This window comes from Cololabis saira, chromosome 20 (assembly GCF_033807715.1).
Source record: "Cololabis saira isolate AMF1-May2022 chromosome 20, fColSai1.1, whole genome shotgun sequence".
NCBI classification, from domain to species: domain Eukaryota; kingdom Metazoa; phylum Chordata; class Actinopteri; order Beloniformes; family Belonidae; genus Cololabis; species Cololabis saira.
The window spans coordinates 27,136,839-27,160,340 of NC_084606.1; the positions used below are offsets into that span (position 1 = coordinate 27,136,839).

The 23,502-nt window shown below is 40.8% G+C and overlaps 1 protein-coding gene across 1 annotated transcript in view; it reads right to left on the reverse strand.

Annotated features, from left to right (window-relative positions):
* The window catches only part of plcb3 (phospholipase C, beta 3 (phosphatidylinositol-specific)), a 69,090-nt gene that overhangs the window by 42,743 nt on the left and 2,845 nt on the right, over positions 1 to 23,502 (reverse strand). Inside the window, exon 2 of the mRNA XM_061710650.1 lies at positions 6,047 to 6,133. Coding sequence (XP_061566634.1) covers positions 6,047 to 6,133 — 87 coding nt within the window. The remainder of the gene's footprint in view (positions 1 to 6,046; positions 6,134 to 23,502) is intronic.

Genomic DNA, 23,502 nt, shown 5'->3' on the forward strand with positions numbered 1-23,502 from the left:
ATCTTTTTGGTTTTCCCTCTTAATTCATGCCGGGAAAGTAGAGGAGAATTAATCCAACACGTCAAGAGTGTGGCTGCCAGTTGTAATTGTCACCGGCTCAAGCATCAGGCGAAATTCTGGGCTCTGACATCACACACCAACACGCTAGTCAGAGCTCTCAAAAACTGACCCTTCAAGAAAAAAACAACACGTCCGCACCGATGGAAAAAGGGAGATAAGAGGAAAGAACAGAGGATTTGAAGGAGGAAAACGTCAGCACAGCGACAGAAGAAGAAGAAATATTAGAAGGAGAGGGGAAGGTATCAAGACATTTAAAGTCAAATGTTAAACAAAGTGAAGCTGAGGGATGAGATGATGTGAAACAGATGGCGATAAGATGGAGTGAATGAGGAAAGTCTGGAGGAAAGGTGAAAGGATACAACTTAAAATGGATACACAAAAAAGGGGCAAAGGCGAAGGGTTTTGGAGCATGTTTGAAAGAAAAGGTGAGAAGATAAATGTAGGAAATCCAAAAGAAAAAAGGGTCAGATAAGAATTCAAAAACATTTCAAGAAGAACCTGCACCTCCAGGCTGAGAACAGGCCAGCTTTTAAAAAGGTCTGTAGAAACATTTACATTCTTCTGATGATGTCCCAAGAGGGGGGGCGGCTGCAGGCTCAACAGATTGTTGATATTTGAGAAGTGCACGGATCAGATTCTCTGCAACCCGTGACACCTGGGTGGTGAGTAGACGTGCAAAGATCTCCACATATCTGTGGAGGAACATAATTGCCACCAAACAGGGAAAAAACAACTAATGTGTGCGTTGTCCCTGCAAATTAAGATCCACAGGGGCTGAGCTTTCAAGCACGTGTGCCGTGCTGCCCCCAATAAAATGCACCGTCACATTTATGGGACATATATCTTCTTTTGTCAAGCTGTGCATCGATAGAAACGTGCTTTTGGCATGTTTTGGGTTGCAGACTTAGCACGCTATCCTTGCATGCCTAAAAACAAGTTTGCAGTCAAGTTCTTTTCACTGATCATCAGCATTGCGATGGTAAAACTGAACTCTTAAAGTAACCACATCCTTAATTCAGACCTGCAACATTTAAGAGAACATTTAAGAAGAGCAGAGCAGCAAAAAATAAAAACTAGTCTAGAGATTCAACATTCTGGGCGCCTCTATTCAGAGAAATGGGTTTCATCCAGGATGCCCTTGTCATCTGTGTGAAAGTGTATTAAATGTTCTCATTAATAATCGCTGGATATCCGTGTTGCTGTGTCCTCTTTCCTCTCCGCTCTGCCTGGAAACCTCCTGGGGAGCCACAAGACTGAATTAAAGCTTCACTCTGGGATCAATGAAATGATTACACAGTCACTCTGAAACACCCAGGTGCACCTATTTTCAAGTTTGAGCAGCGCAGAGGACCTTTTATGTGACCAAAACGGGGTTTGAAGAAGCAGAGCAGCACTTTTCCTTCTTTTTTTTATAAAAAAAAGACTTTCTGTGCCAGACTTGCACCGGAGTACGCCCATAAACTTATTCAAGTCGCGGAAACAGAAACCACTTCTCCGGCCAGAGTTCAACTGACAGGTGCTTGCCAGGAAGTACAGTTGGAAAAGAAAGAAAGAAAGGAAAAAAAACACCAGGAGTACTGACTGGAAATAATAATGATGATAATAATAATTGCAGAAAAAGAGCTGCTGTTGCACATCAGCTGCCAGCCTCCGACTGTCATGCTGACAGTATTTACCCCCATTTCTCTGTAATTAGCCCCACTGGTCTGGATGCTTTCATGTCTTCTTTCATGTTTGCTCCCGTGACCATCATTAAAATGTGTTCCTGCTACTGAAATAGGAAAAGCAGCCACAGCCCGGTGCAGTTACGCCAACATTAACAGGGAAAAAAGAAAAGCAGCAATCAAAGAAAAGGCAGCAGTCGCGGCAGACAAGTCAGATGAGCTGGCTCTCGTTTGTTATTTTCAGTGAACTGCATCCACTTGGAAACTGTCGAGATAAAACATCATCGCAGGTCGTCTATAAAACTGTCAGACGCCTGTGAACAAAACCACGGATGTGCAGAGACGTGAGGGACTTGGCGTTGGGTCCCTATCAGTAAATTACTTCTTACAGTTTCACACCCCTTCTGTTATTATCCACAGCACAAATAACGTGAATATGAACAGCTTATCTGAAATAACATGTCTTTATAAACCCAAAAACATAATTCAATGCAGAGGAAATGGTGTCACGTGTGCCAACTTTTTGTTTATCAGTCAGGTAACGAAACTAAACTCACTAAACTTTACATTCTGCTTTGAATTGCTGACTTTCAACAGCTTTCAACACTGAGTTTTAACCTCAGTGTAAAACACACTTACACTGGAGGTTAAATGATGCAAAACTACATTTTATCAATGAAAAAATAACTTAAAAAGGAGAACTTTCCTTATTTTACGCGTCAGATTTTGCTTATGAACCTTCTTCCAGCGGCAAAGAGAGCAATGTGATAACTAATAAATGATCTGAGACGGTGTTCATTACCTCTAAAAACTACAGGGTATAGATGTAGTTGCAAGTTATTAATAATACTGAAGATAATGTTGAATTGTGGGTAGTGTAGTCCCCAGGTTTATTCATGCCAAAAGAGAATTAGAAAGAAAACAAGCCAAAACAAAAAAGGCATCTCTGGTTGTTCTGCATTGCTGCTGCGTCTGTTCTTTAAGAACATTATCCACTCCAGCTTCAAGCGGCGCCACAATTTTCCGCCGTTTCAGTTTGTGTATCTGCAAAACTACTAGCAGACGTCGTGTAGAGCGGCTTTACCGCTTTGAAAGGACTGACAGTTTGACTTTTTGCTAAACAGTGTCACAGCTGCACCTCAGGCAGCAAATGGCCTATTATCTAAATCACACACACACACACACACACACACACACACGAGTGTGCAGACACATGCACAAGTAAGACATCAGGATAAATTGAGTATTTCAAGTCTCCGTGTGTTATGTGAATGCATGAACACATGCTGACACACGTGCTGACAGACTGACGTGTTCTCTGACCCAGATATGTACACTACAGCGCTTGTGCACACAATCCACTCTATGGAGACACAACACGGTGATAATACTGGCCATCAACAGGTCAACCCAGGCTTTTGACATAAACACTAACACGGAAATAAAGAGGGAGAAGGTTTGTAAGAGCATGCATGAAAGGGGGTAAGCTGTGTTAACTATGCTGTCATGATCACACACCACCACACATTGCCATGTTTTTGATTTGGACCGATCAAAAATGTTGCAACAATTGGTTCTTGCATTACATCTAAATTTAAGCTTAAAAAAAAGCGGTGCATTTTTATGCAAAATAACATGCCGGCAAACTCGTGTCACTTTTCAGGAACATATGCTGTCAATGTGTCATTGTGTCATTCAGGAAGAATGTGTCATTCACGTACATCCGTGTCTTGGACAGCATCTGCACGATAGCACATCTTTGGTGGAACGCAACGAGCAACTTTTTTTCTTCCTGCTTAACGTCAGGTTAGAAAGCATGTTTCCTTCCTTGGTGTGTCTCACAACTGATGCTGCTGTCTGCTGTGAGTGGTGTTGCCTTCAGTTCACCGTGTTATGCGAACAAAACGATGTCCATATCTCCATTGTGATTGGCTAAAAGACTGACATGTGCGTGTTGGGTCAACCAAAGATATGTTATTGAGAAGATACTCTTTGATACACAATTCACGTGATTGACATTTTGGGTCAAAACGGCAAATGTTGCAGAAACCAACGCGAGTTTGCAAGCATGAATAAACTTGTACGCAGGTCTGGCAAACTGTACGGTGGGAGACTTTATTTCTGGACTTCAATAACTTCAACTCAAAATCGACGGTGGCACTAGTGGTGGTGCCAGGCCGGTGCTAGAGCCAGTTCAAAACAGGCTATACGAATAACTGGCTTGCGTTTCCTCTGGTCAGAGAGCTCCGGAGAGCCAGGACCCAACATCATTTATTACATCACCATAAAGAAGGAGCGTGAAATCCCTCAGAATATCAATAATAATAATAGTGTTTCAGGTTCCCCTAGATTTGCCTGAAACCTAAATATTGCAAAGATACACCCGTAATGGAAACACCTTTAAAGAAAAAAGGTAAAATATTGCAAAACCTTTTTTGTGTGGTTTTACAGACATGTTGATAATCCAGTTTAGGGCAAAAAGTGTAATGGAAACCCTTTTTTCGAATTTGCACATCTCTGGCAGCGCTGATTGTGACGTTGTTAATGTAAAGTCATCAAAATCTAGTTTTTTAACTACATTAATAGGATGTAGCTGTATACCACTACTTAATCACGATGCCTCTGAATAATCATCTACTGCCTTCATCCTCTGTTGACTATTTCTGCAACAGCGGTAGCTGCAATCACTATAATTTGTCAAAGACTAAAGACGTTTTTGTTCATCTTCATCAAATACAAGGGAACTGGGAGAGTTACGCTCTTGGAGAGAAAAACACTGATCAATGGAAACACCGACACCACCCAGCGCTACCTTTATTGCAAATTCAGATTTTTGCTGAATGAGTGTGATGAAATATGAATAATAAACTGAATTTCGGTATGTGCAGACACTGATTCTGGCCTTAAGAATCTTGTTTGGAGTCCAGAACTGACTTCATGCAAGTTTCCACCATCAACACTGACAGAGTTTTGGTTGGTTACCATCATCACTGCCCCCGCATCTGGCCCGGCAAGGTTTTGGGGCCAGTGTAGCACCAGTTTCTGGTGCCAAGTCTGGCACTAGCACCAAACCAGCACTGGAACCGCTAACAGAGACGGTGGCGTGTAATCAAAAGACTTGTCCTCTGTTGTGGAGCTCTGCGCTTCTGACCAGCAACAGGAGTTGGTAGCCTGAAACTTTACAGAGATTTGAGCAATCATGTAAGACAACTTCATTTTGTTTAAGGAAGTAGCTCGTAGTCCTGATGCTTTTTTTTTTTACTGTTCAAAAGTAATTAGAGTAATGATGCATGCAAAGCCAGTGTAGAAGTACCCTAAATGGCTGGAACTGGCCGTCTGATGTCACTCAAGTCAGGTAGGTCCGTCAGAAATATGTTAGAACAGCCTGATCTTCTGCCTGCATCAGCGAGCATCACCAGAAATCAATGTCATGTATTTAACTGCAGTAAAGTGAAGCAGCACAGCACAGTCTGCTTCTATATTCAACAAAAAGTCAACCCCAGTAATTTAGAGAGAAAAGCATTCGCCAAATGTGAAGCAAAAGTGAATAATCTAACAAATCTAAAATTGTCTTTTTATATCAAGCATAAAAAGACTGAAACACGCCAATAAATCACAGCAAGTCAAGCTACATTTCACGTTCACACCAGGCCCTTTTTTGCCATGATTCATATAATCTTGGTGTGATTTTAGAACAAATAAAACACGGTTAATACATCCGTGCTACACAATCATAATTACAATCTCAAACCAAACATCCTGACGACTCCCCGGCTTATTGCATTTGGCCAATTACACCAGCTAAATGCCTAAAACGCACAACCAGACTGTAATACAACTAATGAAACATATGGGGGGGGGGGGGGTGCGGAAGTGCTGATGGATGGAGTGAAACGGGGGGTGGACTGATGAAGACCACAAAGACTGCAGGGAGAAGGTGGAGCCGCAGAGAAAAGGAGATGAACAAAACCGCAACAAATTGAAGAAGCCCATTTCAGCTGGTCTAATGGATCGAACAAGGGAAAGAAAAACAGCTAAAAGACACACAAGATGGGAAGGAAGAAACAGCAGTTAAGACGGATGACATTTCTGGAAGAGGAGGGCGTGAACCCATGTAGTGGTCCCAAAGTAAACCAGCAAGTGTTTTACACACATTACAAGGGCAGTTGGTGCATTAAAAATCCATTGTGGTTCGTTTAGGAGAGGCCCGTTTCTACTTGATCACGGTACTCTGCAAGATGAGCAACAGTCCATTTGAACCCCAATGAGATCAACCAGTGTGTGTGTGGGTGCATGTGTGTGTGGGCATATAGTTGTCTTACCTGGTTGGCCCCTTCTGTCCATGAGAGGAAGAATCCTTCTGGGTCGACTTTCAGGGTTACCAGCGTGAGAGAGCCGCCGTTGGGCTCCTAGGTGACAACAAGGACAGACGTCAGAGGGATGAACACACACACACACACACACACACACACAAACACACACACATCTCAGTTTTACATCGGTGGCCATTGTTTCTGTCGGGCATCAGGACAATGATGCAAATGTTTTTATCACTGGCTCTCATCTTCTACTGTTGAATGTCTGGTCAAAATTATTATTAATTAGATTATCTCACTGCTCCAACATTAAAAAGGGACAAATTATTAAAAAAAAAAAAAAAAAAAAATCATATATATGTATGTATGTATGTATGTATGTATGTATGTATGTATGTATGTATGTATGTATGTATGTATGTATATACATATATATATATATTTTTTTTTTTTTTTTTTTTTTTTTTTAATTTGGGGTGTAACAATATATCGTGCCACGAAATTTTGCAATACAAAAACGTCACGATACGTGTCGTGGAGGTGACAAACTGTAGCGCGATATTAGGTTACTAATATTAATATATTGTGTTTACTAGTAACGCGCATCCTATTGGTGCAGTGAGATCATGTGACGACCGCGCCTCGACCCGCGGATGACAATCTTACTACGCTCAGAAGAAACTAGTACCGTTTTGCGGTCCCGATCACAGGACTTGCAGGGTTTTGAGCTCCGAACTTTTACTTATACAGGACTGTCTCAGAAAATTTGAATATTGTGATAAAGTTCTTTATTTTCTGTAATGCAATGAAAAAAAAAAAAAATGTCATACATTCTGGATTCATTACAAATCAACTGAAATATTGCAAGCCTTTTATTATTTTAATATTGCTGATCATGGCTTACAGTTTAAGATTCCCAGAATATTCAAATTTTTTGAGATAGGATATTTGAGTTTTCTTAAGCTGTAAGCCATGATCAGCAATATTAAAATAATAAAAGGCTTGCAATATTTCAGTTGATTTGTAATGAATCCAGAATGTATGACATTTTTGTAATTGCATTACAGAAAATCACAATATTCTAATTTTCTGAGACAGTCCTGTAAGGTGAGCATGAATCAATCTTTTTTATGATGTAAATAAAGATTGTGTCGTCCCCAAAGGTGAGAGTGGGATGAAACGATAACGGGGTTCACCTTACGGCCTAAGGCTGGAAGCATGTGGCTGAAGCTCTTAGCTCTGGCAGAAGCTAAATAACAGTCATGTTGCATTTTCAGTTTGGGACTTTTCATAGTTTATTTATTTACTTTTATTTATTTATTTAATTTTAGTTGTTAAATTTCTGGAAAAGAAAAAAAAAAAAAAAAAAAAAAAAAAAAAAAAAAACATACATGAGAGACACTATTCAGTTTGTGGCAAAATATTTTTACTTGTATGAAACTAAGATGCATAATGCAAACCTGACATTTACTTTTAGTTCAGTTTGTGGAAAATGGTTGGCCTGGCTTTCTCTTTAAAACTTAAACAGTTATAAAGCATTACAAACTGTAACAATAGGGCAAACACACAGCATTGTTTTGTATTTTGTGTCTTTCAAATAAAAGACATTTTTTTCCAGTCATATGTACCTCATTCAAGGTTGTTAAAAAATACTGCTATATCGTATCGTTATCGTGACCTCAATATCGTATCGTGAGATTAGTGTATCGTTACACCCCTAATATATATATATATATATATATATATACACATATACATATACATACACACACACACACACACACACACACACACACATATACACACACTTTTTTCCTGTGCTTAAAAACACAGATTTAGATGTAAAGATGAATTGGTGATTAATTTGATTTTGCCCATGTTTATGGCAACTTTCTTTGCACTGTGTCCTCTATGATTCGTAATGTAAAAATCCTTTGTTAAATAAAGTTTGGCCAAAAGAAAAAACATGACAAATCATCTTTTTCCCAGGTTTTTTTTTTTTTATTTAGTTATGTGTAGTTATTTCCAGTTGCTGCCTTTGTCAATTAAAAAACCCTAACCCTACCATATTTGATGTTAGAAAGCAGAAATGAGATGATAAATACTTCATTGGTCCCGAGGGAAATTCAAGGCATCCAGTAGCAGTATACAAGACATGCAGGACACATGACAGTAGTTACAATAAACAATCACCACCCCCTCACCCTTCTGTATATCATGAACCCAAACCAAGATTTAGAAGGCTCCCTATATGACTAAGTATTAACAAATTACAAATTAAACCAGTGCAATTAAAAATAGACTCATACTGGTATAAAGAAATGTGCAGGAAAAGAGGATATCATTAAGAGAGACCTCTAAACCAGTGATTCTTAACCATAGGGCCGCGGCCCACACTTGGGCCGCGAGCGCCATCTAGTGGGCCGCGAAAAAAATTCAGTTTTGTACGTGTGGGCCGCGAGGGCCGCGGGACTGCATAGCAACTCCCGACCAAATGAGGAGAAGAAGACCCTCAGCTAGCTCTAGGTGTAATAGTAAGAGAAATGGTGTGTATTTATAGAGAAAATCCTTCATTTTGCACAGAGTAGGTTTAGATCCGCCAGGATCAGGGATCGATTACTTGGGTCTGCGCCCAGAGCGAGCGAGCGCGGCGTGATCATTTATCCTGACTCGTCCGCGCAGCCGGGGAGGTCGGTGCCACTCGGGCGGTGGGCTCCATCGTTACTGCTGAAGGATTGTATATGTAGATGTGTCTGCTGGACTGGACTGTTGTTCGGGCTTGCAAAAGCATCGGAAAGTGACTCTGCTGCAGCGGCCAGAGAGCTGCGGGTTCTGCCCGGCTCAGCTGATCAGGCTCGGATGAAATCCGACACGCGCAGTCCTGACAACTTATTAATGTAAATAAAACTTAGTAAGTTACTTAGTAAGTAATTAGCTTGACTCTTACAGAGATGAGAAGCCTAACAGGTGGAAAGGGAAGTTCAACCCGGAATGGACAGATTCATCCTGGTTCAGTCTTCCCACTGGGACAAAACCAGTGTCTCATACGTTCAGAGACCGTGGCGTTCAAAGTGCGAAAGTAAAACGCCACTGAAACAAAACACAAAGTTTTTCATCAAACATACCCACTCAAGTCTGAACTGAAGTCACAGAAAATAAGCTGACCATCTTAAACATGTTTGGGTCCACATACAGCTGTGAAGCAGCTTTCTCCACAATGAACATAATTAAAACTAAATATCGTTCCAGGTTCATCAATGAGCACCTTCTCATGTGCATGAGAACCTGACACCATCCAGCCCAGATTTAAAGTCCTGGCAGGAGAAATTAGAGCTCAGTTCTCTCACTGAACGACAGAAAGTGAGGGCATAAGATGAAGGGGAAGAAAGAAAAACTGCAAAACCTTTAAATTGCTAAGATGTGTTTATATTAATTTATTATAAAAATGTGTTGAGACAATTAACAAAGAAAAGGGGAAATTCAAACTGCTGGTAAAGAAATAAAATAAGATAGCATTTGAAAAATAAAATAAAATCTTATTTATTTATTTTATTTTTAAGAGAAAAAAATGTGTAATTGAAGTTACACATGTTAATGGGCAAATATGTACTTTTTTAATATAACAGTCAGATGCAGATGTTGATACAACTATGAGGCTACTTGAATATATATATATATATATATATATATATATATATATATATATATATATATATATATATATTTATTATGATGTTCTGGACCTTTGCTGCTATACAGTGTTAATATTTAACGGGCCTCGGGCCACTCTGTACTGAAAAAATTGGGCCCCAAGGTCAGAAAGGTTAAGAACCCCTGCTCTAAACGGTTAAGGAAGGTCAGACCAGCTGTAACTAGGCCCGTGCAGAACTATTGAAGAGTGTTGAGCTTCTGAAAGTATATGTTGTTTATGCATGTTCAGTGGTGTTTGGGTTTGGGGTAGTGCAGAAGGTGTGAGAACAGAGTAGACAGTCAGAAATAAGGTGGTTTTCGGATAAAATTGTCCAGCAAGAGGCTGACAGAGAGATGTTGTACAGTCTAATGTCCTGGGGAACTAAAGAGTTCTTGAGCATGACAGCATGTCTGCCACTGACCACACACCCCTGCCTGGTGAAGGCATCCAGTAGCAGTGGTGGTCCATGATGGAGAGTTTGTCCAGAGTCCTCTCTGCCACCGTCACCAGTTTATTTGGGGGGGACATCAGGTCCAACCACTCCAGAGGCACCAGGAGTATTCAACACACACACACACACACACACAGACACACACACAGACACGTGCTCGTTTCCGGCGACTTGTGATCGTGATTCACAGGTCTAAATGTGGCGCCTGTGACATCACAGATCACAGTAGAAATCCAATCAAAAAGCCTCCACATCATGTTCTCTGCCCCCCTCCACATAAAGAAGCCTTTGCCGGTATCCTCTGAAGTGGGCAGAGAAAAGCTGTGGCGCCAATTTCAAAAAGATGCAAACTACTGAGAAGAGAGAGGGGTGAAGTGGAGTGGAGCGCCTGGCTTCACCCTCAAACACCAGCTCCGATGAAAAGACATAAAATATGTCGACAAGGGAGCTTTTGTACTGGACTTCTTTGATATTATGACCAAAGTATGTCACAGACATTTTATTGAGACCTCAGGAAATGGTGCCAACTTTTAAATAACATGCATTCCAGGCTTCTGGAGTTTCTGCATACTTCCATTTTCCTATCAGAAAACGAGGTTCTCATTGTTCACCGCATCGGCACAAGATAGAGAACCACAGAAGTCCTGATGAATCATCATCATGACACTAAATCATACGAAGAGTGTGATTCAAAAGCAGAATTCACTTTTATATAGTTGTTTAAATGAAAAAAGATAAATACTCTTAGTTTGTCGTTCAGTCAGAGGGCAGATGCACAACAAATGTGCAGAACAGGCTGTATTAAAGTAACGCAACCAACAGAAACATGGCCAAAGTAGACAAACATAAGACTGCTGTTGTATGATCATTTAAAAGCTTTAAAATCTCTTAATTTTATAATGAATGGAGAAATGTGAAGCAAGACGTCCACTGCAGGGTGAACCAGCTGCTTCATGTTGGATTTACATGTATGTCAAACAGACAGACAGACAGGATGACAGGATGACAGACAGCAACTCTGTGGGTTTGCATTACATGCCGCACAACAGCTGCTTTGAGCATGGAAACCACACGCCTCGGCGAGCATTAAGATTTCATTCATGTCCAGCATGATGATGGCACAGGAGCCATTACCCATCATTACGGATTCCCACGTAAGAAACCACGTACATGTACGCTCACAACGTTTAATTACAGCGTTGCTCCGGTCAGACAGACAAAAAACACGCCACCTAGACATCCTTACGATGATGATCAGACCATCATTAGAGCGATGACTCAGTGACACCAGTCGTCATGAGCATCAGCACCAGGAAGGAGACCCCACAGAAGACTTTCCACACAGCTGCCATCAACGCAACACGGCATGAAAAGCTGCACATCCAAAACACTGAATTATTTAAGATGATTCTCTTGGTCTTATTTCCTTATAAACATGACTATTGCCCTTAAAGCTAAACATACCTTGAGTTTAGGCTCCAAGGTTGGCTAGGGAGGAGAAGGGAGTGTTTAGATTGATAGAAGAAGAATGGAAGGCAGAAAAAAAACCGTGAAAAGGAAGAAGAAACAAAACATCAGAATAGGAAAAAAAAGTGCTGAGTCGGAAATCCCTCGACTTACTGTACAGACATAAGTACGACACATTAGTGAAAGGAAACATTCACATTCTTAAATCTCTCCCTCCAAATGTACACCAATTTAATTAATAACCTTTATTCTGAGTGTGGATATTTATCCTGCTGTTAACTACTGAGCTCATTGAACAGGGAGATGTACAAATGAACAAATATGAGTTTTCAAACATTTTATTTATAACGTGTTAACAATTGGAAGTAATTTAGATATTTTTTAAAAGACAAAACGGCACAAAAAACCAGGAGGAGTTTCTGATAAGATGTGGCCTCATAAGAGCTTTTTTCCCCAATATCAATATCGGCATCAGTAATACTCGCCAATACCGCTGACGTTAAGGGTACCGCATCAATAGCCACCAAGGGTATTGATGCAGTATAAATACTACCCAGTATTCTCATTTCTGATGACGTGGCATTTCTTTGAACAGAATCCCAATTCTTCTCTGTTGCTCTAGAAAGACTGACCACATTTCATGTCAGCTATAAGAAGTGCCCAGTCAGCTTTACGACGGACATTTGGACCTCCAATGAGTTCAGATTATTATTATTCTAAGTATTATTTTTGTATTTAACCGTTAAGAGAAAAAACTTCATTTCACCGGTACTGGCGGACACCCAAAGCACAAGTCCCAGAATCTATGTTGAAAAGACAACAATGATATCAGGACTTCTCTGGACGAGAGATTACGTTTTCAGTTGAACACTAGATGCAGCAAACGTCAGAGATGCGCAGATCTTTCATCTGCAGTGAAGCCTTAGATTCTTGTTGGTCCAGCTAGTGGATACAAGACAATTTCTTTCTTTTTAAAAAAAAAAAAAAAACTACTTTAATTGAGTGTGAAAACAACTGATTTGTGCACCTCTGCCCTGTTGAGCAGGTAAAACATCTGTCCTTCTGGGTCATATTCTTGAAGGTTTTGTTGTTTCCATGGGTGAGAAGAAATCTGAGCCTGTTTCTATGACCAGTGGAGTCCCCCAAGGGTCGATACCTGGACCACTGTTATTCAAACACTACATGCTTCCCCCAGGTTAGATCATAGGCAACAGTGGTGCTCATGCTCACCACAGTTACACAGAAGACACCCAGATTTACTTGGCTCTCTCTTTCAGTGTGCTTGAAAAAAGCTGGATGCAATCAAACTTCCTTCAATTTAATCAAGACAAGACAGCAATAATTTTGTTTGAAAACAAAACAGAGAGAATAAAAGTTGCTATAAAAGTCCAGAGGGTTCAAGATAAAAATCCAGATTAGAAATCTTGGAGTTTTAATGGCTCACTTCTAACAAGAAGCAGGAAAACAAAACATATTACTCTTTTTGAGATCCTTACACTGGCTACCAGAGTGGACTTTAAAGCGTTGTTAATTTACAAACCAATACACAATATGGGGCCAGTATACAGTTCTGATAGACCAAGTACGGCTCTGAGATCTCCTTTACATTCAGCCATGTGAAAGTTTATGTTAAAGCATTAATTCTTCCCTGAGATGTTTGCTCTGCAAAAGCTTATAAATACAATAAAGGTTTTTAAAACCCTGAACTTAAAGCTCTGGATTGGAATGAAGTTGACTCGGGCCGCTCTGACACGAGACCTTTTAATAGGCTAATGGAGAAGAGAAAAGATAGCATTCTACATTCGTCTCCCCTCCGCCTCTCTTGACAATGACTTGACTGTATACACGGCGTGTAACGCTGCTGTACCCGGGAAATTCCTGCGGGAGCAGACCCACAAACACACATTCACGCTTACACACACAGGAGTGTGATCTATAAGCTTCAAGAGGGCAGAAATATGATATCAGCAGTCACAGAGCTTTCAAACAAATGCTGGTCGGGGATTAAACACACACACACACACACACACATACACACACAACATTGCGGTCGAAACCGATTTGCATGTTACGCCTGTTGAGTTTTACATAACTGCAATGCTTTCAAGTACTGCCTCTCACCCTGACGAGTAAACAGACCGACTTTTAGGTTTTGTTCGCTAGTTCAGCCTCTCCATGTGTGCTTTTACATAATTCCTCGGAGCAGTTTAATGATTTAAATCTAGTAAGATTCCAAACATTCTTTGGTCCCGGCTCCAAAACTGATGGCAGCTCCTGCTTGCCTTTATGCTACACTATATATACCATTTTTTACTATTAAACAAAGATTTAGTTAGAACTTACTCAAACGTTCGCTCCTCACACACACACACACACACACACACACACACACACACACACACACACAGACCGTGTTTACCGTCGCCATGCACCCCTATGGTGTGTGTTTGTATACGAGTAGGTGGTGGGTCTCTAGGACCTAACCCACTACTAATTAACTGCCACATGTCGGAGCCTTCAGAAGTTCTCCTTCCTCCTTTCATCTCCTCCTTTATCTCAGAGCTGCAATTCATTCTCTCCAACATCGTTATCCCCTTCTTCCACCTTAATTGTTTAAAGGCCACATCCCCTCCTCCAGACCCCCTCCAGGTACCCTGACCCCCGCACAAACACCTTCATTACCTGCCTCTACTGTCAGCCGCGGACACACACGGAGTCGGACGGTCGCCCCCTGAGGCCGATGTTGTACACAGACTACCGCTAATGAGCACCTCTTGAGAAAACATGCCCTGCAAGGGCAAGAGCACTAAACGTCAAACAAATGCTGATATGGTTTCACTTCTAAACAACTATCCTCACCACAAAATAATTTTGTCCATCTGTGTGTGTGCGTGGTTGCATTATGTGAGTCAGAAGAAAGCCATTAGAGGTAAACTGATAAAACGGCTGGTTCAAGTGTACCTTTGGCCAGCAGTGTGCGTGTATGTGTGTGTGTGTGTGTCTTTCAGTGACCACATGCTGCAGTTGTTTGAGAGCGCGCCAGTGTGCGCTCCGTGTGATTGTGTTTCAACTGCTGCTTTGGCAACATGGTAAAAGTTAATGACAGGAGGTAACCTTTGGACTCGAGCACGGCGAAACAGGGAAGGGCGGGGCCAGAGAGCTGGAAATAAGTTATACAGAAAGAAACTAGGAGGACCATAAACTCAAAGTATCGAGGGTGACTGATAGAGGGGAAAATCATCTAAATACTACCATGCACTTAAACGTGTGTAGCAGCGAGGGCACATGGACGCTCTGGCGTGCAGTCTGTTCCTATTCACCTAGTGCATACGCCCCTATTCTTACCCTTTTTGGCAGGTGATGCACTATTTAACTTATTCACAGGGTTCATTTAACTTTCCTTGGAGCAGGCCATATATCCAGCAAACGAACCGCTGATCCTGTGGTGGATAGATTTTATGCACGCTGAAGAAATTAACACTGTTTTCTTTCATCTTAATATTGCACATTGCATTCCTCCACTTATTGTAAAATGTCAAAAATTCCTGTGAATTGTTGCCTCTGGCACCGATAACTGCACCGTGGACCTGTGAAGTACTGCAGTTCACAAAAACAGTTTTCATTTAAGGGAAAAAGGGCTAAAATTGAGAAATGCCCATGTTTTTATATCTTATTTCATAGTTTAGGTGTGAGCCTCTTTTTTTACAAGGTAAAAAAAAAAAAAGTGAAAAGTCAATATTTCTGGTTCATAAATGAAACATGGCCGGCACTTGAGACTACTTTATACTAACTTTCATTCACACAACAGTCATATGGTGGTCATCGAAACACTCATCTTCCAGCAAGGATGACGCCTCTGCCTGCTGCTGAGGCCAAGTGAAACACTGGACTTTCACTGGACCTGAACGCCAGATATACATCTGGATATTCATGCGTTGTTAGTTTTCCATTTAGATATCAGGATTGTTATTTTCAATTTGCTAGAAGATATTAGATCAGTAAAACAAGCAGTCAACATCAAGGCAGAGCACCTCCACAGTGGAAATGCTGCGCCTCAATGCTGCAACGAGGGACACTGGGCGTTATACAGGAGTAAGGCGCAGAAAGTGGATACAAATTTTGTAGCAGAAAATGTGAAACAGAGCTCATTTGGATGGAATAAGTTAATATCTGCAGTGTAATCGCATTAAAAAGCAACATTTCTAATTTCCTGGTAGTGGTTGGTTGGTTGGTTCTAGTGTTTATTTCGAATATCATATTAAAAAAAAGAAAGAAATAAGACAATCGTCTTAACATGAGACATAACAGAGTACATATTCGAAAGGGAGTGAGAAGAAGTAAAACTTATAAACTCTCACCCCCTCTCCTTAAATATGACTAGCTAATATATGCAATGTGTGCAAAAATAACATTATGCAAACATAATATTGCCTACACACAATAATTACACACACACACACACACACACACACACACACACACACTAGTACCTACATACATGTATACATAGGGACACATACTGCATATAGGACAAAAGGAAAAAAACAAACAAAACAAGACAATAAAAACATTGTAACAACACAATCTACTGACCAGTGTAAGAAAATAAGGATAAAAATAAATAAAAAAACACTGTATTATTGCACCCAAACATTTTGCTCATCCCTGTACCTCTGAAAAATAATATCTTTGTATTTTATTTTAAACTGTTTAATATTTGGACATTGCTTTAATTCCATTGAAAACTTGTTCCATAGCCTCACCCCGCTGACTGAAACACAAAAACCTTTCCTGTTTGTGCGTATTATTGTGACATTAAAATTACTTTTGCCCCTTAAATCATATCTTCCCTCATGAATACTAAATAATTTGCAGCTTAATGAAAATCAAATAGATGCCAACATCTCTGTCACATCTCACAAAGTACTGCTACTAACTCTGCGGCAACATTGTAAGGTTTTCGAGGCCTTCAAATATAGATAACAGATTACAAATATCTGAAGTGGTTCTTTGGATTTGCAGCGCTAACACTCGAGATTTGACGGCCTCCGAAACAGACGAAGAGAACTATCATGCAGGGAGGATGAAGGAGGGAAGCAATTTAAAAGTCAAGGAGTAAACAAAGCAAAAGACAGGAAGCAGACAGATGAACAGAAGAGGGGGAAGAGATGACAAAATAATGAACGGGGGAAGAGATTATGTCTGAGATAGAGAGACAGCGAGGCTGGGAATGAATGAAGCTCAAATTATCAACAGAGTCAAAGAGGAGGAGTGGGGAGCAGCGGTCCAGACGGCAGTCCCACACTTCACATGTGGCTGCGGTTGACCTTCCACCTCTGTCCATCCAGCGCTCATTTCTCACCGCTCTGTCAGGATGTCGGCAGCGGTTCTTGACACGGTGTCAGACCTTCACACCATCCTGTGCTTCTTGCCCTCATTTTTCCAAATCTCTTAAACAAATTCTGAGTTATTTCTTCTCCATATGGATCTGTGATTATTGAAAGTAAGATATAAATGATGTCCCTACACATAGGATCTTCTCTTCTCCTTACCACATTTTAATGCATTTTGTGTCAAAGTTTCAACGCTGGCTACAAAATTTCAGAACTACATTGAACATTTTTCGTAAACATCTTTTTTTGCATATATTTTAGCATCTTAATCAATTATAAGTATTGAGTGGTTAAGACACTTTCATGAAAAACAGAATCCATGAACTGCATACAAGCATATTAGGATAATTTGGACCTTTATTTTGAAAAACTATGGAAATTCTGCCATGAAAATTGTTTTTTGAGCCAACTAATTCATTTACTTCCAGAGATTAGCACTGATATTACAAAGAGTGGCTAATTTGGGAAACACACAGACAATGATTTATTTACAATATGTGCTCAAGGTAAACCCTTTTATCATATTGCCAATAGACCAAACAAAAATCTGGTAACAAAAAGGTACAATCAGCGTTGAGTCTGACTTGAGCTGACTCAGTGGTCCTGGATATACACTCCCTCGAGCTCCAAGTGGAATATTAATGTTTCACCAAAGCAGACAAGCTACTTTTTCAATGACCCATGGAAGGAAGGACTTGAATCAAGAGGTTATCTTAACCTCTGACAAGGAGCTTATGCCGTTTGTTTGTCTGCGTCTTACCAGAAATGGGGCGGGTTCCACCTCAGATTTGCTTTCAATTTCAATACGGATCCAGTTTTTTTTTAATTAAGCCTTAGCACTCTTGGACTGCTTTTGTTCCACGGTTTCCCTGCCCGGAGACAGAATTAAGTCTCGACTGATTTAACAAAGAGAGGACGAATGACTTGGAAAACTGTCAACGTCAAAACAAACAGAGACAGCCGGCTTCCTAGGGTTGCTGAAAGTGTGTCCCAGATATTTCCATTCTTTTAAAGTGCTTGTGTTAGAATACGTATGCATATTTTTATTTTTTTCCCCATGCAGCACCTCGCCCAAGAACAATCCCTCCACTTTAAAACGCTTAAGCATGTTGTTAGGTCCGGAAGTGGTCGAACAAAGACAGTTTTTATAATTTGGCCTTAGTATATCACCACAATAGATTTGAGTAAAGACAAAAAAATTAAAACAATCAAAATATGAAAGAGGATACTCGGCTTAAATGGAAGAGATTTGGCTCAAATGTGGCACTTACTTTTTAGTAAACAGCCGTTTTGAGCGAAGTACCACCATTGTTTTTTATGGGCTCGAGAAATTGAGAGAAAGTGTCATAACTTCTTCTTTTAAACTTAAATGAAAGTGATTTGTAGTCAAAGTCCATGGACATCAGCATTTCCACCCTGGAGACGCTTTCCCAGACATTTATTGCTGGTTGTTTGTGTGTCTTTCTGGCTTCAGCTTTGTCTTCAACGACTACATTCATATTCTGTCGGGTTGTGATCAGGTCTTGAGTTGTTTAAATCAATCATATTAGGGACATTGTCAGTCTGTAATATAGTATCATCCATTCAGGTTTTGCATCCCTTCTCTAAATGCGAGCAGAGAGCACAGAGAGTCACATATTCAATGAACACGTTCAATCGACACGCCTGTACCATAATACTGCCTCCGCCCTGCGTGACACATGACCTGGTCTGCTTTAGGTCATGAGCCGTTCCCTTCCTTCTCCATACCATTTTCATTCAGGTCTATCTTGGTTTCATCTGTCCAAAGAATCTGATTCCAGCACATGGGAGTCTCATTTCTGATGCCTCTTCTGTGTTGTTGTTTTTGGATGTTGCCAGTCATTGACGACAATCACCACGGCGTGTCATGATTCTAGATTTTGACACCTAGGTTCTCTGGAGTAGTCTCGGCTTCCAGTGATGTTGTAAAATGTTTTGCTTCTCCAAGGAAAGGATTCATCCACTTGTTTTGAGATCACCAGAGCTTTCCTTGTTTTGTAGAAAGAACCAAGCTCTTCCCATGCCATGTCCATGATAGAGTTCTCTCTCTCAGAGATGTATGTTTGGTTCTTTCCCTAATGATGTCATCCTTCACTTGCACGAGATCTCCTTGGACTACATACATCCGTAGCACCAGTCAGCTACCAAATGGCATTTCAATTCTTGATACCAACTCCAAACCTTTTATCCGCCTCATTTGTCTTAATCTACCACATCCGGCCAATTAACTTCTCTTCGGTTAATACTTCTGAGCCCCTGAAACCCGAGGAAACCTCAGCAGCTTTGTTGACGACATCACGTTCAAGCTCAACTGCAGCACATCTTTGCACGTTTCTACCGTACCATGTGAACATCAGCAGAACAGTGCGAAATGTTTGCCGGGAGTGCATGAAAGACTTGCATGCATCGAGTCCTGTAGCACCTTCTACACAACCAGACCTGAGGATTTCAAAAGGAGACTCTCCAGTTTCTGACAAAAGGTTCTCACTGTTGTCGTAATTTATGTCCCTGCACAAAACCAAACTAAAGCAAGGACTTTTTTAAAGCAACTCCAAAAGGAGAAAAGGAAGTGTCCCAAATAACCTGCGTTCCCATCTGCTCCGCAGCTGAACAGACCGAAAGACATTTAATTAAAACTCACTTAGACGTAAACTGAAAATGATCCAAAACACACATTTGTACTCGTCCGTCCCTCATGTACACGTTTACATGTTCAAGGTGATGAAAAAAATGTATTTCAGCCTGATCAGAGGAAATGATGACACATAAAAACAATGGTGGAAAAAACAGTCCTGGTTGCCAGTTTAGCTCGGTGGCAAAGGATTAGTTTGCGTCTTCAGTGTTATCAGCTGTGGCGAACATTATGGCTGTGAGTTCCTGCTGTATGTGAGGTTTACCCCGACCAGGCTGGATTCAAAACAAAAACAAAAACCATGAAGTGCAACTTTTTTAAGTCCAACTGAGGGGATGAAAAGGAAGCCTGGACCGCTGGTCTCAAAAAGGATGCCAGGTTCCCAAAACTCAAGCTGCAAATTCATGTGACTTTGTTTACGAGTCCTGATTAAAACTAATCAAGTGATTACGTTAACCTGATTAAACGAATCAAGTTTGCAATTATAGGAAAAACTAGTAAAGTTTTCCCATCTGGTTTTGAGCAAAACAAATATGCAGAAGTGTCTGTCCCCAAATGAAAAATTTCCTCTTGCTATTCTGAACTAAACGATCTCCTACACCGTTTAAAACTGTGCAACCAAGATGCATTTTGATGCAACTGTGTCCAGTTGACAGAAACCTGCCAACTGGGGAAAATATGAATCGGTAGGCGCTCAGATAAGGTTTGTGTACTTTTGCGTCCCGTATCAAGTCATCTCCAAAACACTGGCAGAGACCCAGGCTGCTGCGTAGACAAAACCATCTGTCTCTCCTTGTTAAACTGGCTGTTGAGGAGGAATTTTAACCGAGTTCCAGTTGGAATTTATCTACATGAATTGTGGCCGAGCCGCTCGGGGCGTCGCAGCAGCACCAGTGGCAGAGACGGAGGGACGGAGGGAGGGAAAGTGAAGGAAAACGCTTTGGCTCTGGAGCCTCACAACAAGCTCGAACAGGAAGTCATTCGACGCAAAACACACACCCCGAACAAAACAGCCCAACACACACACACACACACACACACACACACACAAGCACATGTGTACACGAGCCAAAACAGAAGAAAGAGTCAATTTGGACTGCATTCCTCCTCCCCCGTGCATGAGTCAGTAGCTGTGTATGTGTGTGTTACTTTATGTGACTATTGCACAGCATACACAGATTAAGTTCTGATATCAAAATACTATGAATATATACTGTATGTATGTACTTAGGAGGAGATTACAGGTGCCGCTGAATGGCTGACGTGTATGGATTACAAGAGAAGTGAATGAATGAAAGAAAAGAAAAAAAGAGAGAGGGGCTGAAAACAGAACCAAGAGCAGAAATGAAGCATGTAGTGGGAGGACATGGTGACGGGGGAGAAGTGGGCTTCTTGTGAGTCGACGACCATCAGTCCCTTCTTGTGCGTATTTATACCTCAACACGCCAACTCTGGAAAAGGTGACTTGCTGAAACACAGCGTAACTTAAAAGTAACAAGCTGCTTTCAGATAACGGCTCCTGTACTGGATCACATACATCTAAAATATTGACTGAAATAAAGTCAGGAAGGAAAAAAAAACATTTGTTGAACAGTTTGGAGTAAATAAACAACTTCCATCACAAAAGAGCCAGATAAGTTAGAAATTGGGAGAAAAACAACCAGAAATCGTGTCCCAAGACTGTTATTTCAAACTAAATATGCTGTAATTTCATTTTCCACCTAACTAATAACTAGCTAACTAACTAGTTTATCAAAAATAAAATAAGGGGGAACATTTAGCTGGAAGTCAGTAATAAGCTTTCTTTTTCACGTACAAATTTAAATACGTCTGTGTGACTTTTCTGGCTGAAAGTCTTGATTCGTAACGTGTGACTATGACAAAACTGGACATTTTAATTGAGTTTCTTGCATTTTGGGGAGAATTTGAGACAGAAATGAGGATAGAGGATCAATACTGGGAAACTGCATCAAAGTTAGATGTTTTGTCCAAGAAATATAATTTGGTATTACAGATGACAGCAAATCACCACTTTCAAAAAGGCAGAATGACTCAAATTTTAGTTCGACAAATACTTGTTGATGTTGGGTAAATGGTCTCAAAAATCCTTTTATCGAGCTCCACAAGTGCCATTTAGTCGTGAATGAGAAAATCTTAAAAGTTGCTTTATGGCAAAAGGAAATAAGCTTTCAGTTTCCTTCACTCATTCAAAGTTGATCACATTAAGCGGGAAATAAAGTTCCTTCACACTAACCAGAAGCATCATGTTCATTACAGAATTAATAGAGGATGTGGGCGATCTGGCCAGCGCACGTCCGAATGATTCAGATGACCACGGTCCAGAACTTGATCCAATAGGTGAGTCACAATCCTGCGGCCGGAGTCAGCTGAACTGCTGTGATCACGTCAGCGTTCGCGCAGGCGGCTGCTGCTTCAACTCAAAGCCCCAGCTCACAGATCGCTGCATCACGGGGCTTTTATTCTGAAAGTTTTCACTGGAAGTGGTGATTTCTATCTGGGATTCATTTATGAAAATGTTAGTCCACTTGTTCCGTTTTTCTTTGCATTGATAAAAAACATAATAATAATAATAATCCTAACAACTGCATATTTGTATCATATGTATATTTGTCAGCTTGAGCGGTCCCATGACTGTAGTGGTCATGCTTTGTCAACGCAACAAAATACACACTTGGGTGGGAACTCAGCACAGCTTTGTTGTAAGACTAGTGTTTTAATTCATACCATCATCCACACACACACACACACACACACACACACACACACACACACACACACACACACACACACACACACACACACACACACACACACACACACACACACACACACACACACACACACACACACACACACACACACACACACACACACACACACACACACACACACACACACACACACACACACACACACACACACACACACACACACACACACACACACACACTTACCTCTGCTGCCAAGTCGGAGGCAGCAGAGGTGAGTGTGTCACGGGAAACTAATTCAAACATAAGTTATGGCTTCTGAGGAGCAAGCGGGTTATATAAATGCTGCATTTAAGACCAAACCATGTTTTTATTGGGGGTTTTTTTCCCCTGGAAACTTAAACTTGCATTTTATTTCCTTAACCTAGCCAACTATAAATGTTTACGTTAAAAGAGGCAGAAAAATAAGCAGTAACATGACTTGGAGGACTAAAACATTCCCATCCCACATCCTGCTCTCTCGGAGCAAACTGAGGTGCTTCAGAGCCACCTGAACCTTCCTTCCACCTAATAAACAGCTGTCTGTAGCTTGATAAAAGCGATGGTTCAAAAGAAAAATGACCCGAAGAGTTGTTCTTGCTTGTGCTGACAGAAAATATAAATTAAATGGTGATATATGAGGCACATAATTGTGGCTTCCTGAAAAAGTAACATGAGAAATTCTCCCGAAGACCAGTTAGTGTCACGATAACATCATGATGGCTACATCCATCTTTGACACTACTGTGCTCCTCGTCCATCATGCTGTCCCCAGTTTGCACCTCCGATTCATACGGCATCCCATGAGTCACAACCGATCAAAGCACAGCGCTGAGACGCCTCGCCAAGCCAGACTTTTGATTTTTCAGTAAGTCAAGAAGACTGCAAATTAAAACTTTATTTTTTAAAAAGGATGAAAATGAAACAAGAGGCTCAGGCGAAAGAACAACGCATTAACTTTTGGACCTAATCTGCAACAGTTTTCTTGAAACAGCAAGATAAGGCATTGGCCTTGGTAGGGTGCCCTTCCAGTTTATTT